Source organism: Sminthopsis crassicaudata, chromosome 4 (genome assembly GCF_048593235.1).
Source record: "Sminthopsis crassicaudata isolate SCR6 chromosome 4, ASM4859323v1, whole genome shotgun sequence".
NCBI lineage: Eukaryota > Metazoa > Chordata > Mammalia > Dasyuromorphia > Dasyuridae > Sminthopsis > Sminthopsis crassicaudata.
In genome coordinates, this window is record NC_133620.1 from 169,481,318 (window position 1) to 169,497,276 (window position 15,959).

The 15,959-nt window shown below is 34.1% G+C and overlaps 1 protein-coding gene across 1 annotated transcript in view; it reads right to left on the reverse strand.

The window, feature by feature from the left end:
- LAMA2 (laminin subunit alpha 2) overlaps positions 1 to 15,959 on the reverse strand; it is a 784,999-nt gene that overhangs the window by 233,954 nt on the left and 535,086 nt on the right. Inside the window, exons 18-19 of the mRNA XM_074309868.1 lie at positions 7,440 to 7,526; positions 2,044 to 2,255 (exon numbers count right to left, since the gene is read on the reverse strand). Of these exons, the coding sequence (XP_074165969.1) occupies positions 2,044 to 2,255; positions 7,440 to 7,526 (299 nt within the window). The remainder of the gene's footprint in view (positions 1 to 2,043; positions 2,256 to 7,439; positions 7,527 to 15,959) is intronic.

Here is a 15,959-nt window from a genome sequence, read left to right on the forward strand (position 1 = left end):
TCATTTCCTTCTCTAGGGGATTGGGTTAAACAAGTAAAGTGATTTGGCCAGAGTCACATAGCTAGTAAATATTTGAAGTTGAATTTCAACTCAAGTCTTCTTTACTCCAGGCTCAGTGCTCTCTATCCACTGAGCCACCCAACTGCTTTTATGGCAAACTGAAGTTAAATTTTGTATTCCATAACCATTACCTCATGTTATATATTTGACCATCACACCAAACTGTATAGAAGTTATTTTTTTTTTCTTATAGCTTTTAATTTTAAAATCTAAAGAGTAATTAAGTTATATAAGGAAAAACACTGGTTGGTAAAAAAGTCAATGTAGTATGTGCTTATTTGTTTATTGATTTATAATTTTATTAGTTGGAAAACTCCAAATAAACAAAATCCCTCTGCCCAATGCAAATCACCAATTCAGCTGTTACTATATAATGCTAGTTTCCATGAGCACTGAGATTAAGTGACCTGCTCTTGAAAACACAGCCGTTATGTTTGAATGGAAGGATTTGAACATTGGTCTTCTTTACTTTAACCAGGATGGCGTAGTAGATAGATAAATGCTAGGCTGAAGTCAGGAACACCTGGTATCAAATCTGGTCTTACATACTGTATTAGGTATATGATACTGGGTAAAAATGTTACTTAACTTCTTTTTATCTGTTTCCTCACATATAAAATGGGGATAATAACAGTACCTACTTCCCAACATTGTTGGGAGGATCAAATTAGATAATGTAAGTGTATGATACAGTGTCTGGCACAGAGTACTAAATAAATGTTAGTTGTTATTGGTACTAACAATAATATCCATTATGAAACATTTGGTTTTTGCTGTTATTTTGTTTTTATTGCTTATGAGAGAAAGCTAACTGCAAATATTGGGTACTTATAAAATAGTACACCAAACAATAGACTCTAATTGTCATAAAACCCTGATGTTCACCTCTAAACAGGCAGGGAGGAAAAGAGACTTCTTAATTGGTTATTAGATTGCTTTCCTTCCTACTGTTTGGATGCTTATAGGAGAATGATCACTAGGTGGCGGTGCAGCAACATACTCTAACATTTACAGCAGTTTCCATATTAGTGTGCTCTCTATGACCCAACTGGAGAATTTGTAATGTTCTTTTCTATATGATTAATTTGGAGATGCTTTGGGGCTACTACCATATGTATCTGCCTTCTGATTATGATGGCAGCTGCAAATTGACAGTGATTTCATTAAATGATAATGTGCTTCTCTAAAAAGGATGATTGTATTTACCTAAACAAGACCCTTCTTGCAAATATTATATATTGCTTCTGGATTCTATACTTCTTGTCATTTTCATATATATATACATATATATATATTATATTTATTGTCATTTTCATATGTATATTATATATAAATGATAAAGTCACATTAACAAGAAATTTTGCCCATAAAATACCTAGATGGATGACAAGCTAGTATTTTTAAATTTATGGCTAAACATGTAATATGCATTTGGATAGAATATTGGTAAAGCCATACAAAACCTTTTGTTCATAATTCTAACACACAGGAAATGCTAAGCTATAGGTCTGTCATTTTAATGAAGAACCTATGCTTTGTTCAAAGTATCAGAATATTAAGATATTGATTGGATTTGGGGTCTCTGCTAAATTTCAAGGTCATAAAATTCATACTTTTAAAAATTTGGAACGTGATCATTTCTTAGAAGGTAAATGATGTAAACCTGCTCACTGAATACAAATCATGCATTTCAAGGAAATTATTACAATTGATAAAAAAAAGCAAACCTGGAACTTACCTAATTCATTTACTCATGCTTGTCCCAATGTTATTCAACACACATACACATTTAAGAATGCCTCAATTAAGAAGCAAAACCAGCAACAGAACAAAAGTTACCAAAATTATTTTCTTAGCTATAATCTTAAATATCTGTATTATATATGCATTTTCCTGCTCTTCAGTCTTTACTCAGGAACTGATCAGCTGATTTAAGATACAATACATCAATTCTGTCAGGAGCAGCAATGGTTTTGGACTTACGCTGACAGTTCTTTGCATCAACTGCATCTCCGAAATATCCGTCAGCACAGCGCTCACAATAGCGGCCTGTTGTACCTGGCTTACATATCAGACAAGAGCCAGACAAGCTGTCACAGCTTCCTGGGATGGAGAAGTCAAGGTTGTCATTGCATTGGCATGGCTGACATGATCCTCCAGGTACAGAAGGTTGTCCAAAATAGCCTTCTGCACACCTAAGGCAAAAGATTCAATCTGTCAGAATTCTTTGGGACTCGTAAAACCCCATCAGCCAAAGTGTTTACACATTTGTCATGATACTAATCTCTCAAGATAATATGATGCTCTTTCAAGTATTCTTTCCCCTCCTCCCTAAAAGCAAGTTTCCTTTATTCTTTATTCTTTTAAATTTTGTAACTGCAGTGTAGATACTAGATGATATCCTGGCAGTTCTACTGGTAATTAGATTTCAGCAGGGGGAAAAATCCCCCAAACCTTGACACTTGTGTTGAAGACTAGACAAAAGCATAATAAGAAATCTGTCTAGTGGTTCTCCTGAGGAATTCAAGTCCAGGTTGGAAAGCCTTTGTATTACAACATATCATATGTAGCTCCTGAACTGGTTGCTTTTCTACACTAATATACAAGCTCATTCTCTTTTTTTTCCTCCCAAGCATGAACTTAACAAAATTCAAGTTAAAAATATAGATATAAAACTTTAGGGATTACTTAAAATAAAAATCAGGAGTATATTGATAATTAGTAGGGATGGACTGAAGGTTGGGTGGGAGATCATGAATATCTATGCATATATATGTGTCTCTATGTCTGTGCATTTTCCCTTCTAGGGAAGTTATTTGTTGAAGACAGTTATGGGTCTGTATGGGATACTGGTGAAGTGGAATGTCCCAGGTGCTAGAAGGTACCATTAGATACTTTTTAATAATTTAGAAATCCATATGGATAGATTGTAGACTTTCCTTATTTCTTTTCTTTTTAAGAATATGCTCTACTTGACACAGTACTAACAAAAATCAGAAGCTTTTTTAAGACACTGATGATCTTATTAAATTACAGTATTATATTTTCCCTGGTCAAAGCACTCTATAAAGTTTGCTATTTAATGTGGCAGATTACCAGTGTCTATTTAAAAATGTTATATAGACAGGACCCATTTATATTCTTGTCTGCTTTCCCTTTCATTACATTTATTCATACTTTAGTCATGCTCTCAGAATGAGGGAGAAGAGAAGTTGGGAGAAGAAAGAGGAAATAGAAATAATAGGAAATATAAAGGGTTCTGTTTTGTGGCAATGAAGATACCCATATCATCCCTTGAGATTGTAGAATAGTCAAAAAAATAAGGGGAAATGATGAAGAAAATAATTTTCTACAAGTAATACATTGTTTTAAAAGCAAGTTCAGACACAAATATAATAGCTACTATACATAAGATTAGAAGCTCTCTGCTTTTAGGAAAAGAGATAGCTACATTTTTATTTGAGAGAATAGTCCACAAACTACATTTATGAAAATTTAATGAGTACCACAAACTTGAATGACTAATAATTAGATTTGTACTTACCAATTCTAATGTTATTGTACTTCAAATAATAAATGCAAAGAGAAAAAAAGCTAATTTTATGCAAATATAGTTGGTAGACAATTGCCAACAATATATATTGTTACTTCTTTTTAACAATGGTTAATATAAACTAAAATGGAGTATGTAAGCTATCATTTTTTAATTCATTGAACTTCCTCATCACAAAATGCTGTGAGGATCAAATGAAATAATATAGCTTATAAACTTTGAAACTTTTATCATTGGATAACTAGAAAAGCAACAATTAAGTGCTTCCTATGCACTAAGCTTTAGAGATGCAAAGACAAAAGTGAAACACTCTATTTTCAAAAAACCTTGCATTTTTTAATAGAGGAGATAATTCTGAGAGAATAGTTGCTCATACCCATATAAAATGTCAGAAATAGCAAGTAGAAGCATAGAACAGTGCACCACATAAAAATTCCCAGTGTCAGAGATGGAAAGAATCTAGACAGGAGGGTGAATGGAGTGAGGTTTTTTTTTTTCCTTTTTGTATTATTGTTGTTATCATCCCTTTAGAAGAAGGCATTTAATCAAAACACCAAGAAGGTCCAAATGAATTGTCACCCACATTTTTCTTGCTTTGTTTGACATTTGGAATTTATCATCACATCCACATAGCTTTATATTTCATTTTGTTTACTATAAATAAATGGATTTTGCTCCAGTGCAATAAGGATATATCAAAGATAATTATTACAGTCAACTAAAACCCATTACTTTCAGTTCACTTCCCTCAAAATGACTTACTGACCTCTAGAGAGATGACATTATTTAACAAGGCCTGGGAATTCTTCTTAACACAGGTACCAATTAATATAGTGCAAATTTCTTCTACAATAGGAGAAAACTCATTCCAGGGAGAAAATGGCCATAATTAAACAGATTAATATGTAAGTCAGAAGCAGCACCTATGCCTTCCAGAGGGTTTTGTTGTATGACATTTAAGCAAAAATTATGAATAGACATGATAGTTAATTCATATCACAGTTCAGTGAAAAAAATCTATTCACTGCTGACACATTTTAGAAGACTTTTTATTAGCTGTCTTACAATATTCTTGAAGTCATACAAAAATTTTCAAATGGAATAGAAAAATGCTTCTATGATCAGTGAACAAGATACTGTTTATCATATAAGTCTTCTCTTAATAATAGTACTTAACTTTGTGATATGTTTAGATCTAATTAGGTAACAGGAGTACAAATCACAGTTTTTTAAAAGTTTCTAGAATTTTTAAATCTGTACTTTCTGAAAACAACACATAATCAAGAATTCCAAAAGAATCCTTTATATTCAAGGTAGAGTAAGGAAATTCCATCTGAAGACTAGGATTTAGGGCTGGAATTGCACTGAATAGTCAACTACTATTGGTTCCTTCCACATTGTTTTCCTATAATTCCATTGGAAAATATTTGGGAAGAGGATAATGAAAAATAGAACATAAGATAGACAAAATCAATTTCTTTCATTAGCAAACAAGGAAGTTGATGTTCACCATCATGAGACACTTATGCAGGGAAAGGAGAAGAGGATATATGGAATTGAAATGCTTTAGTATAAAATAATTTTAGAGATTATATAGCACTGGTACATAGTAGGTGCTAAAATATTATTTATTCCCTTCCCTCCTTTGCCACACTCCTCATTACACAGTGAGTAAACAAATCCAAAGAGTTTGTATGATTTACCAAAGGTCCCACAATAATTTGTTAAAAATCTACTGCCCACATGGACAATCCAGAGACAATTAAATATTAACCTCAAGTCTTTTGGTTGAGGTAAAATGAAAAAGACCTATATGGACTTCTCTGTGCTAATCTACACATATAATGAGAAAATTCTCAGAGCTATTTTACCTATATCTTTTAGTTAGATCACTTAGCATCCTGTTGCGCTACATCATGTTATAATTCCATCATATGAACTGCCATGTAAATGGCTATCACTGTTAACTCAATTCTATAATAAACTTGCTTCAAAAACTACCCAGATCCAAAGTCTAACATGATTCTTGTTTCTTAATTGCTACCCCTTCCACTCGTCTCTGGCATCTACACTAAGTTCAAATATGTAATAGGAGAGTAAGGTCATCTTGCTGCCCCTGCTTGAGAAAAGCTGGCTTTTCTGTTCACTTAACTAAGATGAATTTCTTCCAAAGTAGCAAATATTAGGACCCATGGTATCTCCTTGCTACAATTGTTCCCATTTCTTGTTAATGAGATTATGATTATTTTTGAACCCAAGTTACTTAGTTGCACTATCATAAGCTTATTTTTAATTTTTTTGTAAGTCATATCAGTTTCTCTTTGGAATTCTAGGTCCCTTTTCTACATAGTTCAAAAGAGTGACATGGTGACAGTTTAAAATGTTTTCTTTCAAGTTTTAAGAATTTTCCTCATTGACAGAGAAATTAATATGAAAGAATTAGAAAAGCCTTTCAGGGCCTTGGATCATTTAAAGGAGCATATTCAATGGTATCAAGCAACAGATGAGATATCATCTTCCAAATGCTTAAAAAAAGTGAGTGGTGTGGGGTAGAATAGTCACAATTTTGATATAAACTACTTCTGGCAAGACAATTACCTATTCATTTGTAAAGGGAAAAAACACTCATATCCTTCACTTTTGTAGTTCATTTGACTTTTATGGTTATTGACTTACATTTTTTTCATGTATATCACTTCAATTAAAATCTAATTTACTCTAATTCTGGCTTCTAATTCTAAATCACTAATTTACAGAATATGCCAGATCCCAAACTCACATTTGTTGCTTTGCCAGGAAACATTCAGGGCCTTGCATTAACCAATTTTTATTGGTGTGCTACCTGAGTGATTTATTCCTACAATTATTAACTTCAGGGGCCTTAGCTGAAATAGTGACAACAATTTCCAAGGCAGACAGAAAAAGATAGGCAAAAATAGCTCTCAGGAATATTAGTTCTGGTGATGACGGGCAAAAGCAGGTGAACAGCTATCTACTTCCAGAAGGCAAAGCAAAGGAGTCTATTTCAATTATGATGATCTGGACGGAGAAGTGGTACTTGGTAATTTACCAAAGGCAAGAAGATAATTTATAGACAGACCTTTCTCCTTGTGATTTTTTTCTCCTTTATAGTGGATTTTAACAGAAAGATATCATAGAAAATTACATCTAAGTCACCACTGGAAAAATAATTACTACAAGTTTTGATCAAAGAATCAAAGAACTTTAGTATTACTGAAGACAGTATACATCAGTCAGAATGAAACTGTTGTCTTGAGAATAATTAGAATAACATAGAAATCAGAAGAAAAATTACATTTTTGACTATCTACTAATTTGTTTAAACAAAACAAATCAGTAATAGCAAGTCATAGACTATTTGATGAACTGGGCTCTAAACTTTCGAATCATTTTAAGAACATAAAAACTAATTATGAAAGAGGAAAATATACAGATGGAGGCTACAAGATGAACATTAAAATGTTACTTCAACTTGGGAAATACTTTCTGGATACAATAGGTTAATGCATAACCTTTAAGAATAAAACATTAATCAACTACTCTTTGAGAAAATGGAGATTTATAGAGCAATTTACAGGGTGTGTTCAGGGTACAATTCATATGGGGTATGAATAAACAAAAAGTGTACTGCATTTATTTGACAAGTGTGAGGAGCTTAATTTCATTTCATTGAACATTGCTAAAGTTATTATTATTATTATTATTTTTTTACTTTTACTGAGGAGTGCAAAGAATGACAATATCTGTTGTTTTTAAAATCCCCAAGGTAGAAATCACTCTGAAAGTCATTGTGGTACTTGCTTACCTCTCACAACGTGGTCCTGTGTACCCGACAGGGCATTCATCACATATCAGTCCCCGACTCCAATCTAAGTGGCATGTTGGACTGAAGCTATGTTGTTGTAGTTGTTGTTGGGTGAGAACAAGGACAAAGAAGAAACAGAGAGACAAAATCATTAGCAGCAGAGTTTTCATCCCTCTTCCCATGGGACAACAGGGGATGGGCAGGTCATCCTGGGCTCACAGACAGAGATTAGAGTCTAGCCAATAGAGGATGAAATGGTATTGCTATTTCTGCAGACACGAATATAGCTCAGTGGAGGGCAGTATCCCTATGACATGTTATTATGTGACTAGACTTAGCTGAGTCTGTGATCACCAAAAACAAGAAAGAATGTACAGCTGCCTTTTTTTTGGATGCTCAAGACCTGGAAAAACATAAAGCCATATATTTTTCTCATTAGATAAATCCATTTGAACACAAGAACACAAAATGGTGCAGCTTGATTTATTAGATATTTTGGACAACTCCCTTGTGATATTTGGGAGTTGGAAGTTGTCTCTTGTCCTAGTATTGCACATATGTTGCCTGGGTATGTGGAGGTAAAAATGTTCACAAATTCATTTGTATAATGTGCATTCAGTTCTAAGAAATATTTTAAGAAAGATTGAAGGTATATTTCTTCTTTAACTTTTAATAAATTGAATACTGAAAGTAGAGCAAGTTATATTTCTTCCACCTTCTTTTCCCTTAATTTGATTTATTCATTTTTTATGTGATAGGACAATTCAATAATGACTACAGCCTAAAGAAATGACTTTAAACTCAGAACTAAATTTTAACCTTAGTTTTGCCTCTGATTCTTTGGATGAACTTAAATAACATCTTAATATTTCTATTCCAATTATTAATAATATTTCAAAGATAATCTTTGAATTTTCTCCTAAAGCAATATTGCCATGTTTAAATCATGCAATTTTTAACTAAAATAAAATATTGTGCAAGGCTTTAAATAATAAGTGGAAGAAGACTGATTATCTTTAAAACACAGTTCAGGACAAAAAAAATCAGCAAAATAGGAGAGAGAAGAAACAAGAAGAGGTGTGCAGCCTATTAACTGGAAACTTTAAACGCTACTAAAAAGTTATACAGGCTTCATTAACAACAGTAAACAAGTCCTGAATAATGAAAATATGGGTGTTTTATGGACCTAGGGCATCAGTGAGAATATTCACTATACAAAGGCACAGAATACATTCTATGCTTTCTTATCTATAATTTCCCATACATCCTCTACAAGACTCCATTTAGTGAGTTATTTTCTCTATATCTGTAGCATTTGAATGAGTACAAATGAAGCATACAGATTTTTCATTAGTAATTTTTCACTCCCATTATATGACTGATTCGTTTCCTTTTCTGGTCACATATATTTTCAATCTTTTACTTCCATTTACCTGCACAATTCTTCATTGGTGATATACTGAAGTTTACTTAGGCTCACCATGTACCTTCAGTGACATGAACATTTAATTCTTTGTATACTGTGATATTACTGCTTCAGAGTTATATATAGCACTACCAGGAACCTATCGGTATTAAAAAATATATATGACTCTTCATTGTAGAGAAAACAGTTAAGATTAGTAAAAGTATTGATGAATTTCTAAAGACAATTCACTTCATCTGTTGTTTCCCATCAATTCTTATTTATTTCATTGGTTCTCTATAGAGCCTGTCCAAGATATATGCTGATGCACCCACTGAATGGGATGTTTATCAAATTGCTTATCACAATCTAGATAATAAGCATTCTTTATTACTTGGTTTTCCTGTGTAAGTAGTTAGGTAAAATATTTTGGAATAATTAGGAGCTTCATTCAGGGAACTATAGTGATGTTTTGGGGCTAGATGCAGTCAGGACAATGTTATCTGCAAATAGGAACATTTGGAAAATCTGACCATCTATCAGGAATCACTCTTCCACTTGTATTCTGCTGTTTGGATGTTTTTCATGACAATGGCAAACAATTTTCATTGATATGTATTTCCCTGTCTTATTTATAATTTTATATTTATGAATAATCATTGAATAAATTTAACCTCTATTGTATCTCTCAAGGAAGTTTGTATGACTTTAAAATGCACATATGGGACACCTTGCTGGAAAAGAGCCTTTAAGGTGAAGTTTTTGCTCACAGCAATTAAATTTTCTTTTTTCAAAAAACAATAAGCTCAGTGTCATCTTGCATTCTCTCTACCTTTCAGTTAGTTGTATGACTGTAAAGATGTGTTCTGCACCTAGTTATATAGTTTGCAAAATGTTGCTTTCCCTTTCTCATGCCTTCATCAAAGATGTTCTTTTGGTATATTCCATATTTTATTGATCTTTTGTAAATTGACTCTGTGGTGTGTTTCATTATGAAAATATGAAAAATAAATTAAAATTTTGGGGTGTGGGATCTTTCTCATGCCATATATCACATAGCTATCTTGAATTTAGTGTGGAGTATAGTTCAAAATGTTGGTCTTAATGTGATTTTTGCTGGATCACTTCCCACTTTTTTCAGCAGTCTTTAGCAAATAGGAAGCTCTTTCCTAAGTAAAATGTGTTTCCCATTAATCAAACATGAAGTTGAGTTCCATTGTTTCTGATTCTCTTCAGATTACACTGATCTATTTTTTCTATTCATTTAGCCAACAGCAAATAATTTTAAAGACAGTTGTTTTATAATAGTTTGAGGCTTGAAGTACTATTATCTCTTCATCTTTAACCATTATTTTCCCCTTTTAGTTCTTTTGTTTCTCCAAATAAATAGCTGGAAGAATATTTAATACTTGAGGCCAGACTGTGCTAACATAATACAAATGATGATTTTTCTAAAGTTAATTTGCAGTTTGAATGCAAGACAAATCAAACTATCAAAGCAATACTTTGCAGAACTTAACAAAATAATAACAAAAGTCTATAAAGAACTGGTCTATTCTACATCTCAGTTTTCTCTTCTGTAATATGGGGAAATATCACAGAATCTAGAAAAGACCTCAGAAGCCATTTATTTCAACCCATACTGGATATAAATCTATGTCATCAGTGACTATTAGAATCCAAAAGTGGTGACTTCACTGTTAATTATTAAGAGAATAATTATTATAATCTTGAAAAATTGATTCTATTTTCCATATGTTTATTGTGCTCTTTCTATTTTCACCCTTAACTACTTTGGGGATGATATGATTTAATTGGATTTCCCATCATTCTTTCTTTAAATTTTTTTGTTCTTTCATTGCAACTTGATAATTTAGGCGATAGTACTGCTTATAATTTTCCATCAATCACCTGCATGTGATTAAATACCAAATTTATATTTTAGATCAATATTTCCCTGAGTTATAAAGTCTTTACTTGGTAAAAATAACAATTTTTTTTTATTGGTGACAAGTTTCTTCTGAGATGTTTTGTGTGCATGTGTGCATGTGCTATTTTTATTTTTTGACTCAACAGCATATTTAAATAGATTATGTTGGAGTTATTCTAATTGGAAACCATATCTTTTTCTCATTTTTATTCCTTTAACTTGCTATTGATTTTAATATTTACTTTGACAAGTTAATTGTCAAATTGTGAACAGCTGACTTAGGAATCTCACAGTACTAACTAATCACTTTCTGTTTAAGTTAAAATTCATTTCATTTTTGTGATGACAATGGATTATCCTTATGTATGGCACTTCCTGTCGATCTTCTTGAAGTAAGTTCCACTTTTGTGGAGAGATGCAACTTGACAAATGCTTTTGTAGATGCGATGACCTCTGTCTACATTGAAGACCCAGGAAATAAAGGTCTTCTCATAAAGAATCTTGATACTCTCAATGATTCAACATTAAAATGGATATAACTTTATTCTTAGAAATGATATTAAAGAATGTGCACTACCATCTGCTTTGCTGATGCATCCAAAGGACAATCGGAATGATCCATCTGAACTGCAGCCGGAACCTCTTTTATAATTAACTCCCCATTAGAATGTGATTTCCTTGAGAGAAGAGACCTTACTTTTTATTTTTATCTTCAACACTTAGCACAGTACTTAGTAACTGATTAATAATTGATTTTTCATTCATTTATTTAGCTTCTACGCAGTCTAAAACTCTTCAGGCTCTTTAATTTCTTTCTTGTGGGTCATATCAATCAATAAACATTTATTAAGTATTTACTACATGCTTGATATTGTGCTCAGCATTGGGGATTAAAAAAAGAGGCAAAAGACAGTCTCTACTTCAAAGAGTTTATAATCTAATAGGAGAGACAATATGCTTTACACACATATACACAGAGCAAGCAAAATGTACAGGATAAATAGAAAATAATTAATAGAAGGAAGACATTGGAATTAATGGGGATTGGGAAAAACTTTCTGTAGAAGGAAAGATTTTAATTGGAACTTAGGGGAAGCCAGGGAGATCACTAGGTGGAGCAGAGGGAGAGCATTTCCAGGCATGAAGGACAGCCAGAGTAAGTGCTCAGAGAGGAGATGTACTCTCTTATTCACAAAACAACCCAGGAGACTAGTGACACTGTATTGAAAAGTATATGTTGGGGAGGAAATATAAAAAGAGTGGAAAGGGAGGAGGCTGCTATCCTTCCCCAGGAACAGACAGGTAATATATAGCTTATACTATGGTATATGTATGGCACACAAAATTCAAGAAGCATTCATGTGGTGGGAAGGAGAAAGTAATACTTCTCCGATAAAGTTGCAACTACCATTCTAATGATATAATTTTAAATACTATTATTCCCAGTAGTACCTTCAAAACATTGATGTAGAAATCATCCAAGCACAAAATATAGTATTCCTGGAGATAATTAATAGGCAGGATAAGGGAGAGGTGAAAAATGAATTTTCTTTCTTACTCAATTACAGAATTGCTAGCCTTTATTGATTTGAAAGGAAGAAACATAACATAGGTTCTAATAATGAGAGTTGGCTCCTGATGTCCTTATTAGTCTACAGTGTAGAAGTTGGAATCAGGTTAAATATGGGTTCAAATCCCAGTCCTGACTAGTTATTTATCAATCAACAAGAATTTATTAAGTACCAGGTACAGCACAGCATACTGAGGAATATTTACATTCTGATATGGGAGAGAACATGGTCAAAGATGGGTATATGAAAAATAGAATTAAATAGATACACAGTAATTTGGGTTCCAGAATTTTTAAGGATCAAGACAGATTTTATCTAGAACTCAGAACTTGAGCTGATTCTTTACAAAAACACCAAAACTTGAGATTCTAAGAGGATGACTTGAGGAGACAGTACATTTAAAATCAGGGGAACAGCCAGTGCAAAAGCATGGAGATGAGCAATGGAGAGTTAAGAATAAAGAAAAAGCAGAAGAACCAGTTTTGCTAGATTGCAAATTATGGGAAGGGGAATATTATGTAATAAAGCTATAAACCTAGAATAAAGTCATTATGAACAACTGTAAATACCAAATAATGCTGATTCCTTTGTCTGTTACTCTAGATTTTCCAGCTTCACACTATTAAAAGGCTAGGGGGAAATGCCTTAGGTCCTATTGATTTTTTAAATCTAGAGCTTGAAGGGACTCCATTTGCTATCTAATATAAATGCTCCCATTTTACAGAAATTAGGGGCATTTATTTATTTATTTATTTATTTTTTTTAATTTTTTATTTTATTTTATAATTATAACATTTTTTGACAGTACATATGCATGGGTAATTTTTTACAACATTATCCCTTGCACTTACTTCTATTCAGATTTTTTCCCTTCCTCCCCCAACCCCCTCCCCCAGATGGCAAGCAGTCTTATATATGTTAAATATATTACAGTATAATTTAGATACAATATATGTGTGTAGAACCGAATTTTTTTTTTTTTTGTTGCACAGGAAGAATTGGATTCAGAAGGTAAAAATAACAGTTTACATTCATTTCCCAGTGTTCCTTTTCTGGATGTAGCTGGTTCTGTCCATCATTAATCAATTGGAATTGGATTAGCTCTTCTCTATGTTGAAGAAATCCACTTCCATCAGCATACATCCTCGTACAGTATCATTGTTGAAGTGTATAATGATCTTCTGGTTCTGCTCGTTTCACTCAGCATCAGTTGATGTAAGTCTCTCCAAGCCTCTCTGTATTTCTCCTGTTGGTCATTTCTTATAGAACAACTTCCGGCCAAGATGGCGTCGTGGAGGCAGACAGCTGCTTGAGCTCCTCGTTTTCTCTCAGAACTTACTTCATGACAAGCCTCTGACTTAATGCTTGACCCAGAAAGAAATCCACAAATTATCACCAAGAGAAGACATCCTTGAAAGTCGCCAGAAAAGGTCTGTGTTTGTTCGGGGGAGGGTCAATCAGGCTGGGCGCAGACTGAGGGCAGACAGCCGGAGCAAGACAGGCAGCTCACACAGCTCAGACCGGAGGGGGAGGGGTGTGATCTCTGCCGTTTCTGTGAAAGGGCTTTTGCCCCAGTGTGGATGCTCCGTCTTGGCAGCAAGCCAGGAGCAGCAGAGAGGGTGTAAACACCGGAGGTGAAGATTAAAACCCCAGAAAGCCAGCGTCTCTCAGAGCCCGGCCACCCCCAACCCCCACCTGGACTGACTCGGTGCGTTCTCGGAGCCTCAGAGCGCAGACTCAGTACAGTCATTGCTGTTCTGTTAGTGGCTCTCTGCTGCCCTACCCCCAGTCTGTAGAGGAAGCCCATTAATAACATCCAGCCCTATCCCCCGCAAAACAGACCAATTGTTTCTCTTGTCAGTTTGTTTTCTTTGATTCCTACTCTGACAAAATGAACAAAAAATTCAAAAGGGCTCTAACCATTGACAGCTTCTGTGTGGAGAGGGAGCAGACTTCAAATGCTGAGGAGACTAGGAACAGAATGTCCCCAGATGTATCCCCTGGGAGGGATATAAGCTGCTCCTCAATACAAAAGAACCTCATAGAGGAAATCAAAAAGGCTCTCACAAGAGAGCTGGAAGAGAAATGGGAAAAGGAAAAGGAAGCTTGGCAAGAGAGCCTGGAGAAGTCATCCCATGCATTCAAAGACAGAATGGATAAAGAAATCAAATCATTGAGAAACAAGATTAGTGAGCTGGAAAAGGTAAACAACTCCAAGGAAAACAGGATTAGTGAGCTGGAAAAGGTAAACAACTCCAAGGAAAACAGGATTAGAGAGCTGGAAAAAGAAATCAGCTCTCTAAAAAATAAAATGGATACAATGGAAAAAAATTCCATAGAAGATAAAAACTCAATTGGACAATTACAAAGAGATATAAAAAAAGTGAGTGAAGAAAATACATCATTGAAAATTAGACTGGAAGAAGTAGAAATGAATGACTCAAGGAGAAACCAAGAGGGAGTCAAGCAAAACCAGAGAAATGAAATAATTGAAAAGACTGTCAAGTACCTTACCAGAAAGACAACAGACCTGGAAAACAGATCCAGGAGAGACAATTTGAGAATAATCGGACTCCCTGAAAAATGGGAGGAAAAAAAGAGCTTGGACACCATTTTCGAGGAAATTATCAAAGAGAACTGCCCAGACGTTTTGGAAACAGAGGGTAAAATAGACATTGAGAAAATTCATCGATCACCTACTGAAAGGGACCCTAAAATCAAAACGCCAAGAAATATAGTGGCCAAGTTCAAGAACCATCAGACAAAGGAAAAGATATTGGAAGCTGCTAGAAAAAAACAATTCAGATATGGAGGATCCACAATAAGGATAACACAGGATCTAGCAGCGTCCACATTAAAAGAACGCAGGGCCTGGAACATGATATTCCGAAAGGCTAAGGAACTTGGTATGCAGCCAAGAATAACTTACCCAGCAAGAATGAGCATCGTTTTCCAGGGAAGAAGATGGACATTTAACGAAATAAATGAATTCCATCTATTTTTGATGAAAAAACCAGACCTACATAAGAGGTTTGATCTTCAAATACAGAACTCAAGAGACTTCTAAAAAAGGTAAAAAGAAATCTTGAGAACTATACTTCTGTCAAAAAAATATGTAAAGAACATATGTACAATTTGTCTTAGAAACTAGAGGTGGAAAGGAGATTATATCATAAAAAAGTATAAAGTGGTGGTACTACATCTCATGAAGAGGCAAAGGTAACCTATTATATCTGAGAGAAAGAAAGGAGGGAGATGAACATAGCGTGTATCAATAGACATATTCGATTTATGGTGAAACTTCTTCCACTTCATTGAAAAGTGAAAGGGAAGGAGTAAGCTAAGGGGAAGGGAATACAGTAATTTCGAGGAAAAGGGGTAAAATAAGGGGAGGATCTTTAAGGTGGGGGAGGGATCCTAAAAAGGGAGGGCTGTGAAAAGCAAGTGGTGTTTACCAGTTTAATACTGGATAGGAGGGTAAAAGGGAAGGAAAGGGGAAAAGCATAAGCAGGGGTTAATAGGATGGCAAGCAATATAGAATTAGTCCTTCTAACCATAAATGTGAATGGGGCAAACTGCCTCATAAAGAGGAAGCAGTTAGCAGACTGGATTAA